Here is a 16,983-nt window from a genome sequence, read left to right as displayed (position 1 = left end):
TTTGACCCATCTCAGTGCAGCATCCTCACGGAAATCAAAAAGTGACAGTTCTCCAGGATGACAGGAGGGAGTTTTGAGATGTTTTCCCAAGTCAGACAAAAGGAAGGCACTGAGAATTAGATCTGCTTTTCTCCTTTTTTCAACACATCACAATGCACTGCATCAGGTTTGGTAGCCAGCTGCAGCACAACGGCAAAATAGCTCCATGCTCTGTGTGGAAAACTGAACCTGACTTCCACCTGAGACCCATGGAAAACATAGGCAGCATCAGTCTTCACTTTCAGGGTGCTGGATTTTATGTGACTGGAAGAAACATGTGGCTAGTTTTGGAAAGGGGCATTTATGCCTATGCATATTTAAAAACTGTCCTGGTGAACCTGGTCACAAATTGCATTCTATTTATTAACACTTAATAGCCAAAAGGGAAATATTTAGGATTACTAAACATCTGTGTGCTAATATAGACAAGAAAAAATCAAAGTGAAAATAGTGTGAGCTAAAAAGCCTGTGGGGTTTATTTGAATAGAGGAGCTTAAAAAAAAAGCTTCATTTTAACTTTCTGACTGTTTCAAAATAGAGACAAAAAACCAGACAAAACCAACCTCCTTCAAAAGAAAGGCTAGCATTTATGGAAGACCAAAAGCGAGGGGTTGAGTTCTTGGCTATGTCCCCAGGTGAATAAATAATCATAGAATCACAGAATGCCAGGTTGGAAGGGATCTCAAGGATCATCTGGTCCAACCTTTCTAGGCAAAGAATGACCTAGACTAGATAGCCCAGCACCCTGTACAGTTGAGTCTTAAATGGGTCCAACCACTTCCCTGGGGAGATTATTCCAGAGGTTGGTTGTTCTTATTGGGAAAAAGTTTGCTCTGTTGTCCAGTCAGAAAACTCATTTTGGAGAAGTCATTTTGAGCTATCTGAATCAATTGTGAGGTACGAGGTTCAATGGAAATATTTGGGGGTTTGAAAATGGAACTGGATCTGTCATGCCAACATGGCTGGGAGGTGTGGAGATGCCGTCCCATCGTCTGCTCTGGGAGTGGTTTAACTGCAGACTCTATCCAAGGCCAGGGGAAGCAGCAAAAGCTTTTATTCTATGGTACATAGAATCCCAGCCTGGTTTGTGTTGGAAGGGACCTTAAAGCTCCTCCAGCTCCAACCCCTGCCACGGGCAGGGACACCTTCCACTAGAGCAGCTTGCTCCAAGCCCTTGTGTCCAACCCAGCCTTGAACACTGCCAGGGATGGGGCAGCCACAGCTTCTCTGGGCACCCTGTGCCAGCGCCTCAGCACCCTCACAGGGAAGAGCTTCTGCCTAAGAGCTCAGCTCAGTCTCCCCTCGGGCAGGTTAAAGCCATTCCTCTTGGCCTGTCCCTACAGGCCCTTGGCCAAAGCCCCTCTCCAGGGTTTCTTGTAGTCCCTTCAGGCCCTGGGAGCTGCTCTGTGTTGTGGCCCCAGAAGGACTGCACACATCTGAGAAAGGCTTCTAAAAGACTGTTCCGAAAAACCAATCCTGCCACTTTTACAGGAAAGCCTGCCAGTCCTTTTGGGGAGAAAGACATTTAGAAGCACAGCTCTGGAGGCACGCCAGCAGATAGGCAGAAGGAGAGATAATGGGCACCACTTGCCCCTGGACCATGACTGTCAGCGCTGCTCAATTCCCTTTGTGCTTGGCAGTTGCTGCTGCTGCAGAGTTTGTTGACTGCTTCAGATCAAGCTGTTGTCAACAGGGATGTCAGCTTCTTACTCTACATGCAGTCTCCTGGGCATCCTCCCATCCATTTCCAACTTGTTCTGGTAAGGGCTTAAATGGCTGTACAATTTAGCTAAAAGGTCAATAGGATGTTTTTATTTATTCCTTCAAAATTATCACTTTTTTTTTCTATGTGCAGAGCATTTCTGTGAGTTCTTTGTTCCTGCAAAATCATTTTCATCGTTGCTTCAAATACTTCCTAATTCCGTAATAAGTTTCTCAACCCTTCTACGAGGGTGCTAGCACATCATGTACTTCCATTGTCATTTCTCACTGCCATCCTCCATCGTTCATCAAATGATGAGAAGGAACACTGTCTGCAGACTGGGGAAATCATAAAATCTAACCCTGCCCCAGCTAATGTGTCACTTTTGGCCTCAGGAAAACCGCATAATCAAGAGGTGACAGAAGCGGTCTGATATTCTGAGTTTCTCCATTTTTGACTGCCCATCACATCTTAAAGAGTTGGCCTTAGCTCAGCTGCCTCTCACTCGTAACAGGAGATAAGGACATCTTTCTGTCTCACAAGAGAGAGTTAATATTTGCTCAGTGCTTTCCAAATGTTAAGTGCTACGGAAGTGCTGAGTGTTACTAACAGGAATAATGTACGTTTTCATCTAGAGCTTGTCCTCTTTTATCTGATCATCATCTAGCTTCTAACAAATAACAATCCTACTGGAATACAGTCCCAGAAAAATCTTTCTCAATCTTCTTGCAAAATGTTCCAGTTCTTTTATTATGAGACTTGAACATAATGTGTCAGATTTAGAACCACAGACTTGTTGGAGTTGAGAAAGTTAAACTAACTGATCTCTGGGAAGAATGCTTCCCTAACTTGTTGTATATAGCATTTTGTTTCGCTCGTTATCTTTGAGTTTGCCAAAGAATATCTCATTTTGAGTATAAAGACCAAATACATGAAACATGTATTACTAAATACTAAACAGAAAACAAGCCCACATAAAACCTTACACTGTTGTTTATTTAAAGCTGTTGCGAGGAGGAAGATTTGACACTAACTAACATTAAGCTACATACTAGCTTGTATTTTGGAAGCATTCATATTACACTTTCCCTTAACTGCTTTGGGCTTGACTGTAACATTTGGAATGATATCCCCAAGTACTTATCCAGGGTGTGAGCCCGTTGGTACTAAGGGTTAAAGTCTAGCTCCCATAAGGAACCCAAGAAAAATCAAGTTTTGTGTGCTTTGGAGTTTACACCATAATGCTCATGTGAGTGAGCAGATCTTCCTTGGGTTGCTAAGTATTTTGGCTGGAACTACTAAAGTATTCCTACACTGGGTGAAATTTTGGGCTGCAGTGAAGCTGGATAAACCTGAAAGTGCTAATGTTATTTCCTAAGTAAGTACCTCATCTGCTTCAGGCCTGCAGGAATAAACATCCTCCCTAAGAAGGATGACAGTTGGGTAAATACACTGCTTCAGGCTTCATCACCCTACACAGAGTGTTCCCATTAGCAAGGCAAGATTCCCCTCCAGAGTTAACCTGTTACTTGCCAATGTCCAAGGTACACTCTGCCAAACATATAAACTACTTCAAGTGATGCGTGCGGTACTTTTGACAGAACAAGATGCACTATCCATGTAATACAGGGATATAGAGTGACCCAGCATAAAATCTCATTGCACTTTTTCTCTGAAGAAAGTAAAATCTTACGCTCTGGCATGATGAAAAGCCATATTTTCCCCTTTTGTAGAAATGAAGCACTCATATTTATTGTATCACTGTAAAACTCCTATAAATTATTTTCTATTCTAGAGCACAAGATGGAACACCATGGTACAAACCAATCTGTATCTATGATAATCATACCCTTCCTAAAACACATCACTTTGGAAACCCTTATGTATTTACAAAGAGTAACTAGGAGATGTTCACACATTTGTATTTAAACATCAAACCTGCTGAAGATGTCTTGTTTATTGTATCACTTTCTGTATAATACAGTGAGAACAGTCTGAAGTATTTCCAAAGGAACATTAAGTTATGAAACAACCAGTTTCATTACATACAGCCAAGCCCCATTTTTAGGCTAAAAATGAGCAATTTAAAACAAAAATATCATTTAATAAATTAATATCTTTATCTCCTTCCTGAACTTAGAAATTATTCTTTGGCCTTTATGTTCCAAATAGTCCCATAATCTGTAAATATAAAAGTTCAAAAGCAGGGAAGAGGTAAATGCTGATTAAGAGTCAGCAGAATGGAAGGAGAGGGGTTCTCTTTAACCCATCTGGAAAACACCAAACCAGTGCAATGAATGAAGTGACTACTTAAATTCAGATGTTGCCTTTGAATACTTCTGCTGGCAACTGAAGTCCTGCCTCCACATGCTGGTTATCGCAAACCTCCTCCTGCCAGAAGAAAAGCCTAAGACACACCCATGTATAACCAAAATGCTTCTATAAAAGTAAATGGAAGATTAAAGATTACTGAGCATGCCTCAAAAACATATGGGCAAAGCCTGGAGGAGCAAAAAACTTCCTTCTAGCTACTGTCAAACTTCAGACCGGCTTTATAAATGCCACACTGTGGCTGACCGAAGCCAACAGGGACATCACTGGAAATTCAGCTTTGGCTTCTTAATTCTCTCTGAAAATTGTCCACATTCCCCTACAAGAGATCTCCAAGATCATAGGTGCATATCATAGAATGGTTCGGGTTGGAAGGGAGCTTAAAGTTCACCAGTTCCAACCCCTGCCACGGGCAGGGACACCCTCCACAAGAGCAGCTTGCTCCAAGCCCCTGTGTCCAAGCTGGCTTTGTACATTGCCAGGGATGGGGCAGCCACAGCTTCTCTGGGCACCCTGTGCCAGTGCCTCACCACTCCCACAAGGAAGAGCTTCTGTCTAATAATCATACATAAAGCATTATATGTAAAACCAAGGTTGAAGCCATTTTGGTAACACAAACTCATAAATTTGATTTTATTGCCACTCTGATTAAGAGCAAAGATCATACAAAAAAAAGGTATATTTAAAGTGTCTTTCCCTCAGGTATAAAAATCCATCACCTTGTGCAAACCCAAACATGGAACACAGGCAGCCATTCATCACAGAAACGATCTAGAGCACAGAGGTCATTCACCCAAATGAAACTTGTGCAGCAAAAATAGATGGAGTATCTGGAATGGAAACAGTAACGTTTCCAACAAAATATCTTTAATAGGAACAGAAAAGCAAACCAGTATTTATTGTATGATTTTTATAAGTCCTCCTGGGAGGAGTATTTCCAAGAGGAATTTGCATTGTGTGCGTACAATAACTACTTACACGTTTTGACTGAAAATACTGAATTTACCTACAAGGCCTAACAATGAAACAGAAAATATGACAAAACCTGTGATATTTAAGCGAGGTGGAACATTCCTCTCGTGCAGTCATATGCAATAAATAAGAAATACAACTTGCCTGCATCTGTACATGCACGGAGTATCCCTTATTTCCTGCAGATATATTTCATGCAGGGTAACATCTCTGTTTCCATTTATTCTCTCCAAAAGATACTCCTAATTTCCGTGACAAGAATTCCAAATATCATTCATAGCCAAACAGTGCATTTGGATTTCTTGGAGGTAACGTTACAAAAAGGAATGTTACTCTGCTCCAAGAGAAGAGCCTCCAATTCAGTGGGATGCACTAAAAAAATCAGGTGAGAATCCAAAGAGCTGACATAATGATGTGATAAAACTGTTGGATTTTATGGGCAGAAGCATTTTTCAGTTTCCTCTTCCTAAATGAAAAACACACATGCACAGTGTGAAGAAATGTATTATGCCCAAGTATGTAAAATATGTCAGCTTGAGCATTTTACAGTTTAATGAACAATATTCTTCAGGAGGATGCTTTATATTATGTTTGCTGGAGAAATAGAAAACCCTTTTATTTTCTCAATATTAAAGTCCTATCCGTTACTGCTTTTTTTTTTCCTAGCTATAAAAAAACAGCATCAGGATATTAATACATTGTGAATTAGGAACAGTTTTTACTGGTTATCAAAAGTTTAATGGCATTAGCTCTATTTGTAACATGTTTTCATTAAAATGAAAATGTGGAAAGCAATAAAATGAATATAGTTCCTCATTGGGATCAGCGAGGCTTTACGTTGGTTGTGGGATTACTCAGGTTGTTTCTGTTATAGGTCATGATCAGCCAACAGGACAAATATCTTCTTTCACTGAAGTCAAAATAGAGTTTGCTGTTGTAGTACAGAACGTGTATTTAATACAGAGAAGCTGTAAGTAATTCTTGAGCTTTCACTTTATTGAATCTGGTACTTCCTGCCTTGGGAGTGTACTTACTCCTAGGTATACATAATTCCTATTTAGTGTAAATATGCATGTAAACTGAGACTGAGGAGTGCCAATCTATAGTAGAATTTAATTTAACCCTTAGTTAACACCTGAAGAACAGTTGTCAGCAGTTTATTTCTCATGAATTGGAAACACACGCCTTTAGCTTCCCTCAAACTAGACCAAATATCACAGTCTGAGTTTCACATTTGAACCCTGAGGCCCAGAAAGGACAGAACATAGGATTTATTGGTTAATGACAGCTATCTGCAGGTTTAAATTAACACCAGAGCGCTGCTTTGTGTTCCCTATTCACACCCCGTATCTGCAAAAGCTACCACAGCATTCACTGAATCTGCACAGGCACAGATGAACACGCATCACTGAAGCGATTCCTGGTTAAGGGTAATCTAAATGAAAAGTCAATCAGGCTCCCTGATTTATAGCAATACTCTTAAAAATCCCTACCTAATGCCTGAGCAGCTACAGCAGTTTTGCTGCACATCTTTAGGAGCACCATAAAAATATTGCATAAAACTGCAAAATGATCATCATTAGAAGTAAATACTATTGCTGTGCTGCTTTTCCACTTCACTTCTCCTTTCCCTGGCGTGGAAAAGCAAAGATGACTATATGAACAGGGCAAGTTACATCCATTACTTCAGTTAATTCACTTCGATTTGTCTTATAAAAATAAACCTGTTAAATCAAAGGGCTCACTTGGAAGCTGTCTTTGGTAGGATTCTAATCATTTACCCATTAATGCAGGATAAAGATGACAGGCCACGAAGCTGCTTTTGAAAGCCTTTTGATCTTCTCACTCCTGGGCATAATGCATCAAGGTGCCATAGTTCACTCGATCACAACGGCCTTTGAATTCTGCAGGAGGAGAACAGTGACATTTAGATGAGTTGGAATGCGTAGGTGGTGACCTGGGGGACAAATCCCAAAGACAGGAGAAAGGAAGGTTCACGGAAAGAGGAGTAGAATCCCTCCGATGTTGAGTACTTGATCCCCAAACCTGACGGTACCGAACGCTTTTGTGTTCCTAAGGATCCAAGAAAATAAGAGGAAAGAGATTTAACCCTGATCTCAAAAGACGACCTATTTTCATTCTTAAATCTCTGGCATGGGGCTTCTCCTTTGGCGGACTACTCCTAACAAATGCCAGCCTGGCAGACATTTCAGCCCTCTGTTTCTCTTCAGTGTTAACCTTCTGCTTTGTGCTGACTTTCACCCAGTTTATCTTCTTCTTGTTTAAGACTGCTTTATATATTTTCTTTTTAAATCACTGTCAAAGGACACAGCGATTGAGATCAGGAAGCTCATTTCCCTTGCTCATTCTTTTGTAATCACATATTGCATGTCTAAATTAACCAAGGGATGTTAAGTTTGGACCAGGTTTTTGATTTATGTTGTGCAATCAGGTGGTTTCTAATCTTTATGGCCCAGGAAGGATTTACTTGGAAATGTGCGCTCATCAACATGGCAACACCCAAACACGAGCAGCTTGCTACTCTTACGTATTAGCAATTACCTTGCTTTAGTGCTGCGCCTCTGGGAAGGAAGCAGCCAGAAATCCTTGAGGGGCAGATGTTTACAGGGATCAGAGCAGAGGCTAAACCCCATGAATCACAGAATCCCAGCCTGGTTTGTGTTGGAAGGGACCTTAAAGCTCCTCCAGCTCCAACCCCTGCCACGGGCAGGGACACCTTCCACTAGAGCAGCTTGCTCCAAGCCCCTGTGTCCAACCTGGCCTTGAACACTGCCAGGGATGGGGCAGCCACAGCTCCTCTGGGCACCCTGTGCCAGCGCCTCAGCACCCTCACAGGGAAGAGCTTCTGCCTAAGAGCTCATCTCAGTCTCCCCTCTGGCAGGTTAAAGCCATTCCCCTTGGCCTGTCCCTACAGGCCCTTGTCCCAAGCCCCTCTCCAGGTTTCCTGCAGCCCCTTTAGGCACTGGAGCTGCTCTAAGATGTCTCCTTCAGGAACCTTCTGTTCCCCAGCCTGACCCAGCCCAGCTCTCAACTTATGAGAGACCGATGATTTCTTCACAACAGGTGTTCTAAAGACGATTAGAACCTTCCAATTAACCTGCCTGCCTCTGTAGCCCTAAGGCCAGCCATGCTGCCTTTATACCGAGCTGATTTTGCACAGGTGAAGCCACTTTCCAGCAGAGCAAGGCCAGGTGTACCTGGAACGCAATCGCACCATTAGGGTGAGTGCCAAACAGCCACCACCTTACTTCGCTCTCCTTTGTGTAGAAACCCAGCGGGCCTCGGCCGCGTTTCTCATCGTTGAAGGCCCTTCGAGGCGGGGGGGGGGGCTTCGGCCCGTTCGCGTGTGTGGAGCTCAGCACCACGGCCGGCCGGGGCGGGCAGCCCGCGCTCCCCTCCGCCTACCCCGGGGCCGGCCGGGGCGCCCGGCCGCTGGCTCCGCCCGCACCACATGACTGACTCCGCCGTCGGGAGAAACTTTTCCCGTCCCGCGGTTGGAAAATGGCGGCGTAGGAGCGGGGCTCTCGCATCCCCCAGCGCCATGACCCGCTGGGTCCCCACCAAGCGGGAGGAGAAGTACGGAGTAGGTGAGGAGCCGTCCCGGCGCCGAGCCCGCCTGTTGCGCCGCGGGAGCCCCGGCCAGGCGCGGGCCTCTCTCCTTCCCTCCTTTCCCCTTCAGCGCTGCTGCTGCTTGCGCCGGGCCGGGGCCGCGCTCGCAGGGAAGCAGCGGCCGCGATGGGGAGCGGGGCGGCCGGGTTAACCCCGGGGTGGCCTCCGTGGTTGCAGCCCCCCCACCCGCGGGGCTTCGGTCGGGGGAAGTTCGGAAGTTGTGTGGAAACCTCCTTTGGAGCGCTTAAAAAGTTGCCTTTTCCTCTTGTTTGTTCCTGTTTCCTTCCCTACTGGAAGAGGGCTTTGAGTTGCTCTCAGATTGGTTTCTTTCCTCCGCTTCCAGCGCCGGATCCGCGGTGCTGCCCGGTGCGCCCTCATCCCCAGTCGCTCCCAAGGGAGAAGGCTCTGGCTCCCGCAGGCAGTGTGATTTTCATACAGATGAGGGGTTTCCCCTCCGCGCTGCTCTCCGCGGATCCATTCCGTTCTCTGCTTCTTCCGTCCCTTTGGAACAGAGGCGGATTGTTCTGTGCTGCTGGTTAAAGCATCTCCGCTCTCATTAGCCGTAATTAAACGGAGCCGAGCGCGGGTGGCTTTGGGCAGCGTTGGGCTGCGAGGGCCTGGTTTGGTTGTGAAGATGGTTCGTTTTGTTTGAAAGCTGGTTTTAGGGGTTATGGAGGAGAAAACTTTGTTGGCCCGAGCGAGAGCGTGTGTGTTGGGGAAGGAAATGATAAATCTGGCTGTTCAATTTGGAAATGCACATTTAATGTCCAGCGCATTCCTTGGACTCGGATTGTGAAGAACAGCTTTTCATACGTGCTCACAGCTAAGCCTTGTATAAACACCATGAGCAGGACCAAGGAGTTTCTGGGTCTAAGGAGAGCCCAAGTGAATTTTGGGAATTAATTTTCTATTCTGTGTGTACATTCCTAGGAAACAAAGGCATGGCTTTTAAATCACTGGGAATTCCTGGCTGTCCGGTTACACTGTGCGGGACCTGTAAGGAGCATGAGTGTTGGGGATGCAGGACAGATACACAGCAGCAGAAGTGCTGTGGGTGGCTGTCGCTTAGTGAGTTCTCCAAATCCCTGCGTTGCGGTGTGGGATAGGTAAGGTGTTTCAGGAAGACTGGAATGACTGAGCCATCACATAGTATATACCCGGTGTTACAAACCAGTAACACAAGAAAGCAAGTTGTTCTTTGCAGGAACTTTGTATCTGGTACTGTGGTGGAGGTGATTGCCCAGGCCTGGCTTTCCAGGAATTGATGTCCTGGAGGTGAATATGAAAGGATGAGAGAATAAGAAGTGTGGAATAAATTGCATATTTAAGAATACATTTCCAGTGTATTTGGATATCCAGCGTGGGAACTTCCCTATGTAGCAGGAGAACAAGTCTTCAGTGTGCTTTAAGGAAAAACATGGGTTCAGAGTTACAAGAAGCACGAGGTTATGTGCTCAGTTGGTGTTCTTTTGTGGTGTCTGCTGCTCTGGAGAGGAGTTGGTCATGGCTTTATGATAGGCTTGTTTTTGTATGGTAGTTGAGGGGTGATCCTCAGCGAAATTAGGGTATTTCTCTGCTGAGCTATAGGGCTGTGAGGGTTCAAATGCAGATGAAGTGTTACTTAGAGATAAAATCAGATTGAGAGCTAATTGCACGTTGTGATTCACTGGCCCATGCCACTCTGCTAGACACCGTTTTGGCTGAATTTTGGCTTCTTTTTGGTATTGCTGGGTTTCCTCCTGAGGAAGATGAATATTCAGTTTGGTTATACGTGCTTTACACATCTTTGCATTGTTAAACAAGGTTGCTTCTGGACACGGTGATTCTTCTGATGCTTCGTTTATTGCTGCTTGTGAAACTTTGTGGTTGTGGGGAATTGGTGCAGTGGTTGGATAGTCCCAAGCACAAATGGAGAAGACTCTGTTAAACTGAGCGCGCTAACATTTTAATTCCTAGTTACTTACCATGACCAGTGATGGAGACTAACTTTGGGTCAGTGTTGTCTGGCAGTGAAGCAGGATTAATTGCACTGCTACCTTCGTGATACATACATGTAATATGCTTAGTGTGAGTGCTTCACTACAGTAGAAATGACAGGAAAGTATCTATTGTGGTGGATTATATTATGTCCCAGTCATGGGAGCTCAGAAATGCGTGTGTATGTATGCAAGATGTGTAATTATAATAAACATATACATATGATATACATGTGTATATGCACCCTAGAGTGGTTTGGGTTGGAAGCTCATTTAGTTCCAACCCCCCAGTGCAAATACTGTAGTTCTTTTCCCTCCTCTTGACTAGCATGTTCCTATGCACAACAAAGCTTTCTTAACATCTCAGGTCCCAAAGATTGGCTGACTGTGATGCAGTTGGAACAAAATATTGCAACATCCCTATACAGAAGCTGTGGTAGGATGCAGATGGGTTAGGAAACGCTGCCCCTCCTGGCACGGTGGGGTTTGTGGATGCTCCTGGATGTCCAGCACGTGTGTAAACTAGAGTTTAAGAGCTTCAAACTGAGGAGTGCTGCTGTGTAGTGCACAGGCATTATCTCAGCAGGCAGTTGTGAGCGTGACTCAGCTCCACTTCCTGAGAGCATTCAGGACTCAGCACGGTTGGATGAGGAATGGGTGCAGATATAAAGGGATAATGCAGCTATTAGATTAACATAAAGGGAAGCATCTGAAACGGGAAAACAATGAGCTTAACTAAAAGCAGCTTTTCTCCATCCTGATGCTGTGTACCCTTACCCTTCTGGGTTTTCTCTCTTGCCTCATGACAGTTGGGAGATATGTGGTCCTGTTGAGGTGGCCACGTGGATGTCTGGCTTCCTCAAGAGGGACATCAGAAGCTTTCAGAAGCTGCTTGTATCTGCTGCTTACTCTGGGTGTGACAAGTGGCTGCGGATTGTGGCTGCTCAGTCTCCTGTTTTCTGCTTTTAGTGGGATGTGAAAATGGTAATTCTGGTGTTCCTCCTTATGCTGGTGGAGAGGAGATGTAATGAGCTGCTTTAGGAAGTCTGGGAGCCTGAATAGTACTTCTGAGATAGCATAAAGTGGCTCTAGCAGCTTCCAAATCCTCTTGACTTCTGCTGTTACTTAACCCTTTTCCTTTGGGCTTAGAACTGCAGTAAGAACTGGTGCTATTATTCTTAATGCAGGTATCGCCTTTAAAATGCATTTATGTTCATAGTATGCACAGATATGGAGTAATTGGAGCAGTACTGTGATAGTTTAATTGCTATTTTCTTCTTTTTTTAACAAAATGGTGAAATAGAAAAATGGTGCTGTGTGTGTCCCTACGTGGCCAGATGTAGAAGAACTTCCAGGTTGCAGGTCTTGTGCTCGATGAGATCCAGTTAATTTTCAGGATGCTGACTCTGCTTTCCTCTGCTGTTCCAACTGAGTCACTGGAAAACATGGGTAGTTGTGCCCTTACTATGATCCGTAAGAAGGTGTGAGCTCTGCCTTGCAGGCAAGGTGTTCCTGGCTTTCGGACAGCTTCATAAATGCGAAGCCTTGATGAAGATAGTGCTGGGTATCTGTACAGGATGATGTGTTGAGTGTTACTGCTTAAAAACAGCACGTGATGCCTGTATTATGCCAAAGATAATGGGTCACGGACACCGGTGTCTTAAAATCAGTCTGTGGTTCTGTAACTGTGTGTATATATATATATATTTTAGTGTTGCTAGTTGTGCTTCTGTAGCATATCTTGTCAGAGCCCCACCCTGCAGTCCTGCATCCAGCTCTGGGGCAGCAGCACAAGAGGGATGTGGAGCTGCTGGAGCGAGTCCAGAGGAAGCCATGGAGATGCTGTGAGGGCTGGAGCAGCTCTGCTCTGGAGCCAGGCTGAGAGAGCTGGGCTGGGGCAGCCTGGAGAAGAGAAGGCTCCTGAAGGGGAGACCTGAGAGCAGCTCCAGTGCCTAAAGGGACTGCAGGAAACCTGGAGAGGGGCTTGGGACAAGGGCCTGTAGGGACAGGCCAAGGGGAATGGCTTTAACCTGCCCGAGGGGAGACTGAGATGAGCTCTTAGGCAGAAGCTCTTCCCTGTGAGGGTGCTGAGGCGCTGGCACAGGGTGCCCAGAGAAGCTGTGGCTGCCCCATTCCTGGCAGTGTTCAAGGCCAGGTTGGACACAGGGGCTTGGAGCAAGTTGCTCTAGTGGAAGGTGTCCCTGCCTGTGGCAGGGGTTGGGACTGGATGAGGTTTAAGGGCCCTTCCAACCCAAACCAGGCTGCAGTTCTATGACTTTTCCTTTTGTACAGTTGCTGACAAGACTGTGCTCTGATACATCCTAAACTGATGGAGTAAAAATGCCCATGCAATATTTGCTGATGCATTAGCATAACACCATTTTAGTAAAGGATGTGCAGGTTCAGTCTCCTAGAGGTAATGTACCCTACTGTTTTATTTTGTGATATCTTGTGCTATCTTTTAATTCCCTGCTTGTTACTGGGATGCATTTCTGTGCTCCCCATCCCTGGCATCACATGAAGCAGAGGTAAGGTCCTGGTAGGTGAATTGTACTTCTGAAATGAGTGACCTTAATTTGACTGTAGGCATGTGTTTGGTTGCTCTCAGTTTACACAGCAGCCACTATTGCTCTCTCTCAATGAGCACTTCTTGCAAGCAAGAGATTGGAAAGGGATAAAGGTAACAGGTAAGTGGAAGCAAGTGTGTACTCCTGTTTGTTTTCATCCAGGTCAGTAACAAAACTGCAAATGGGGATTGTTCCAAGAAATGGTTCGTGTAGGGATTTACCAGAAATACTGTTTTTTACTTGTAGAACACATACGGACTTCCTGCTGTCAGCCGGCTGCATGTGAGTGTGATACAGAGCAGTTATTTCACTCTGCAGAGTAAGTTCTCAGTCAGTTCAGGGATTTTTCAGCTGTTAATTATCATGAAATCATGGAGTGATTTGGGTTGGAAGGGACCTTAAAGCTCCACCAGCTCGAAGCCCTGCCACGGGCAGGGACCCCTTCCACTAGAGCAGCTTGCTCCAAGCCCCGTCCAACCTGGCACTTTCAATTTCCACTCTTGATCCTAGAAAATCAAAGGGGAGGGAGAGGGAATTTTTACAAGACAAGGATTTACACTTTACGTTGTACACAGGTTTGGAAGTACCAGTGGGAGAAGGTCCTGATTTAAGGTTTTTGGTTTGGTTTTAATTCAGGGGAAAAGCCTTTCTGGAATATCAGATACCATGGTGGGTTTTATAGTTTTCCTCTTTGTCTCTTATTGCTCTAAATACTTGATTTAGGTGCACTGATAGGACTCTGATTTTGGATGATGTACTACCCTTTGTGCAGCTTTCCTTCTATAGAATCATAGAATAGTTAGGGTTGGGAAGGACCTTAAGATCATCCAGTTCCAACCCCCCTGCCATGGGCAGGGACACCTCACACTAAACCATGGCACCCAAGGCTCCATCCAACCTGGCCTTGAACATCACCAGGGATGGAGCATTCACAACTTCCCTGGGCAACCCATTCCAGTGCCTCACCACCCTCACAGTATCATAAATACCTTTTGTGCATAGGCAGAGCTTTCATGGAAGAGGAAAGTAAACTGGATGCAGCTTAGTGTCCAGGAAGCCATTGTCAGTTTGCAGCTACAGGCATAAGCATTGCAATAAGTTTTCTTTGCAATGGTTGTGTTTCTGGAGTTTGTCCAGTGTTGGCTGCAGAGCACATGCAGGATATGCTTGGTCTGATCCTTCAGTAGTCCTGCAGGACTGAAATCCAATAAATCTCATTAAATACCTGTAGGTGGGGCCAACTGGAGATAAATGGCTGAAAGCTGACTGAGATGAATGGATCAAAGCACAAATGGGGAGCTAGTGCTAATCCAGTTTTAAAGTATTTACTCTATTAAAGATGTCAGTCTGGCCTCTCCTCTTCTATTGGGTGCAAGTCTGAAACTCTCACGAAACATGGAGTGGCAGCTCATCACTGCCCCTCTACTCTGCTCTTGTGAGACCCCTTAGAGCACTGTGCACAGTTCTGGTGTCCCCAACATCAGAAAGACATGGAGCTGTTGGAGCAAGTACAGAGGAGGTCACGAGGACGATCAGAGGCTGGAGCACCCCCTGTATGGAGTTAGGCTGAGAAAGTTGGGGCTGTTCAGCCTGGAGAAGAGAAGGCTGCGTGGAGACCTCAGAGCAGCCTTCCAGTATCTGAAGGGGGCTACAAAGATGCTGGGGAGGGACTCTTCATTGGGGACTGTAGCGATAGGACAAGGGGTGATGGCTCAAACTGAAATAGAGGAAGTTCAGGTTAGATATAAAGAAGAAGTTCTTTACTGTGAGGGTGCTGAGGCGCTGGCACAGGGTGCCCGAAGAAGCTGGGGCTGCCCCATCCCTGGCAGTGTTCAAGGCCAGGTTGGACACGGGGGCTTGGAGCAAGCTGCTCTAGTGGAAGGTGTCCCTGCCCGTGGCAGGGGTTGGAGCTGGAGGAGCTTTAAGGTCCCTTCCAACCCATTCTATAAAATACATGGGCTGCTCTTCTTTGTGGGCTGTCTTTGACCTTCAGGGAGATGGACCACTGAGCATTCAGCTATTTTAGTTTTCTTGTAAACTTACAAGCACTTTCAGTTTGGTTTTCTGGCCTGTGGTAGATCCCAAGGCTATTCTGTCAATAGCTGTTTTCTGAATAATGCTTTTCATGGGCTCCTTAAAGAATTACTGGAGTACTTTCCTGTTTTAATTTTTCTGGGGGGGGAAAGTTGAAACCTAAACCAAAAGGAATGTTGAAAAAGACGATTCTTGGAATTCTGAAACTTTTATCTGCCTTTTCAGGCTGCTGTTGTGCAAGCATTTGTATATTTGTAGGATTAATCTCTCCCTCTTTATGTAATTTGGGCATTAAATGTGGTTTCTGATGTTAAAGCAGCAGCAGTTGCTGAATTTGTTTCATCAGCAAAACATGAAATATCTCTAGGAATACTTTTCTGCTCCATGTAGCTTTGTCACTAAACTGAAACAATCCCATTGAGAACTGTTATGTGTCATGTATCCATACAGGTAACAAAACAGATGGATAACTGAAGTAGCTATTGGCTGTGATACTTGAATTTGGTTTTTTTTAAGAACTATTTTTTAGCACAGCTGCTTTATTTAGGGAGCTGTTGATGTTGTTTTAGCACAAACCTTTTCATAACTTGATTTCGGAGGTTTGTGGTGGCTGGTTTTACTGAAGGGTGTTGGAGGAGTAAAATGTCTTCCTAGAAGACAAGAAAATCATACAAATATCCTGATTTTCCTGAGGGTTTCTCCTCTCAGCTCACTTGCAGGACAAAGAAACTGTCATAGAAAACCAAACAGAATCCCAGCCTGGTTTGGGTTGGAAGGGACCTTAAAGCTCATCCAGCTCCAATCCCTGCCACGGGCAGGGACCCCTTCCACTAGAGCAGCTTGCTCCAAGCCCCTGTGTCCAACCCAGCCTTGAACACTGCCAGGGATGGGGCAGCCACAGCTTCTCTGGGCACCCTGTGCCAGTGCCTCAGCACCCTCACAGGGAAGAGCTTCTGCCTAAGAGCTCATCTCAGTCTCTCCTCTGGCAGGTTAAATACCAGCGAGTAAGTGATGCAAGATTTGCATTGTAGTTTATGAACACAAATGGGAGTAAAAGTGTACGTAATCCGTGTAAGTGCATGTAGACACTTGGTTTCCTAAGGCGCCCTGTTGTATGTATCCCTATTGTTGTCTAAGTAATGCAGTTACTACATTTTTACTACAGAAATTAACATGAAGCCCGAAAACCTGCCTGAACAGCTCCAAGTTGGAGCTTAGTGCAGGGGTTTTGGAAGCTCACTGTAATAAAGGAGCATTCCCATAGGAGCCCTGTGTGTGGGGAGTGTTTTTGGTAGCATCATGGAGAAATGTCTTCCTCCTGAAGGAACCTCTTGGCTTGAGGTGGCGAGTTCCTAACTGAGTGCTCGCAGTGCTTCCTGGAGGCATAGCTCCTGAGCAGCTTTGACTCTGTTCATCTGGTAGTGCAGGCTGGATATGTGAAAGCACATGAACCATGATGTGCCTGAGAGCTCCTTCCAGCATGCAGATACCTTTTGGTGTTCCAGCCCTGGGTGTTTGTGTTTGCTCTGCCTTCTCCTCCTCCTCGGAACAAAGCACGGAAGTACTGACATCACTCAGTTTGAAGCTGAATGGAATAAAACAACACATGTTTAGGGAACAGAGCTCAATAGCCCATGGGTCCCAGGAGGAGGAACTGCTGCCAAACAAGGAGCTGATGATGCCAGAATGTACCCAAACCGAGTGCCCAAGGACCTTCAGCTGTGTTGTGTTC

General features: G+C 45.3%; 1 protein-coding gene across 2 annotated transcripts in view; it reads left to right on the top strand.

Annotated features, from left to right (window-relative positions):
- The first annotated feature begins 8,441 nt into the window (after positions 1–8,441).
- The window catches only part of DOCK1 (dedicator of cytokinesis 1), a 315,311-nt gene continuing 306,769 nt past the window's right edge, over positions 8,442–16,983 (top strand). For both annotated transcript variants that reach the window (XM_062635214.1, XM_062635213.1), the window contains exon 1: positions 8,442–8,652. In XM_062635214.1, the coding sequence (XP_062491198.1) occupies positions 8,517–8,652 (136 nt within the window). In that variant the 5' untranslated portion in view covers positions 8,442–8,516. The remainder of the gene's footprint in view (positions 8,653–16,983) is intronic.

The sequence above is a fragment of the Pezoporus occidentalis genome, unplaced genomic scaffold (genome assembly GCF_034315485.1).
Source record: "Pezoporus occidentalis ecotype Australia unplaced genomic scaffold, CSIRO_AGI_Poc_V1 ctg45, whole genome shotgun sequence".
Taxonomy (NCBI): domain Eukaryota; kingdom Metazoa; phylum Chordata; class Aves; order Psittaciformes; family Psittacidae; genus Pezoporus; species Pezoporus occidentalis.
Note: the sequence above shows the minus strand (reverse complement) of the source record. Positions and strands in the feature narration are given on the sequence as shown.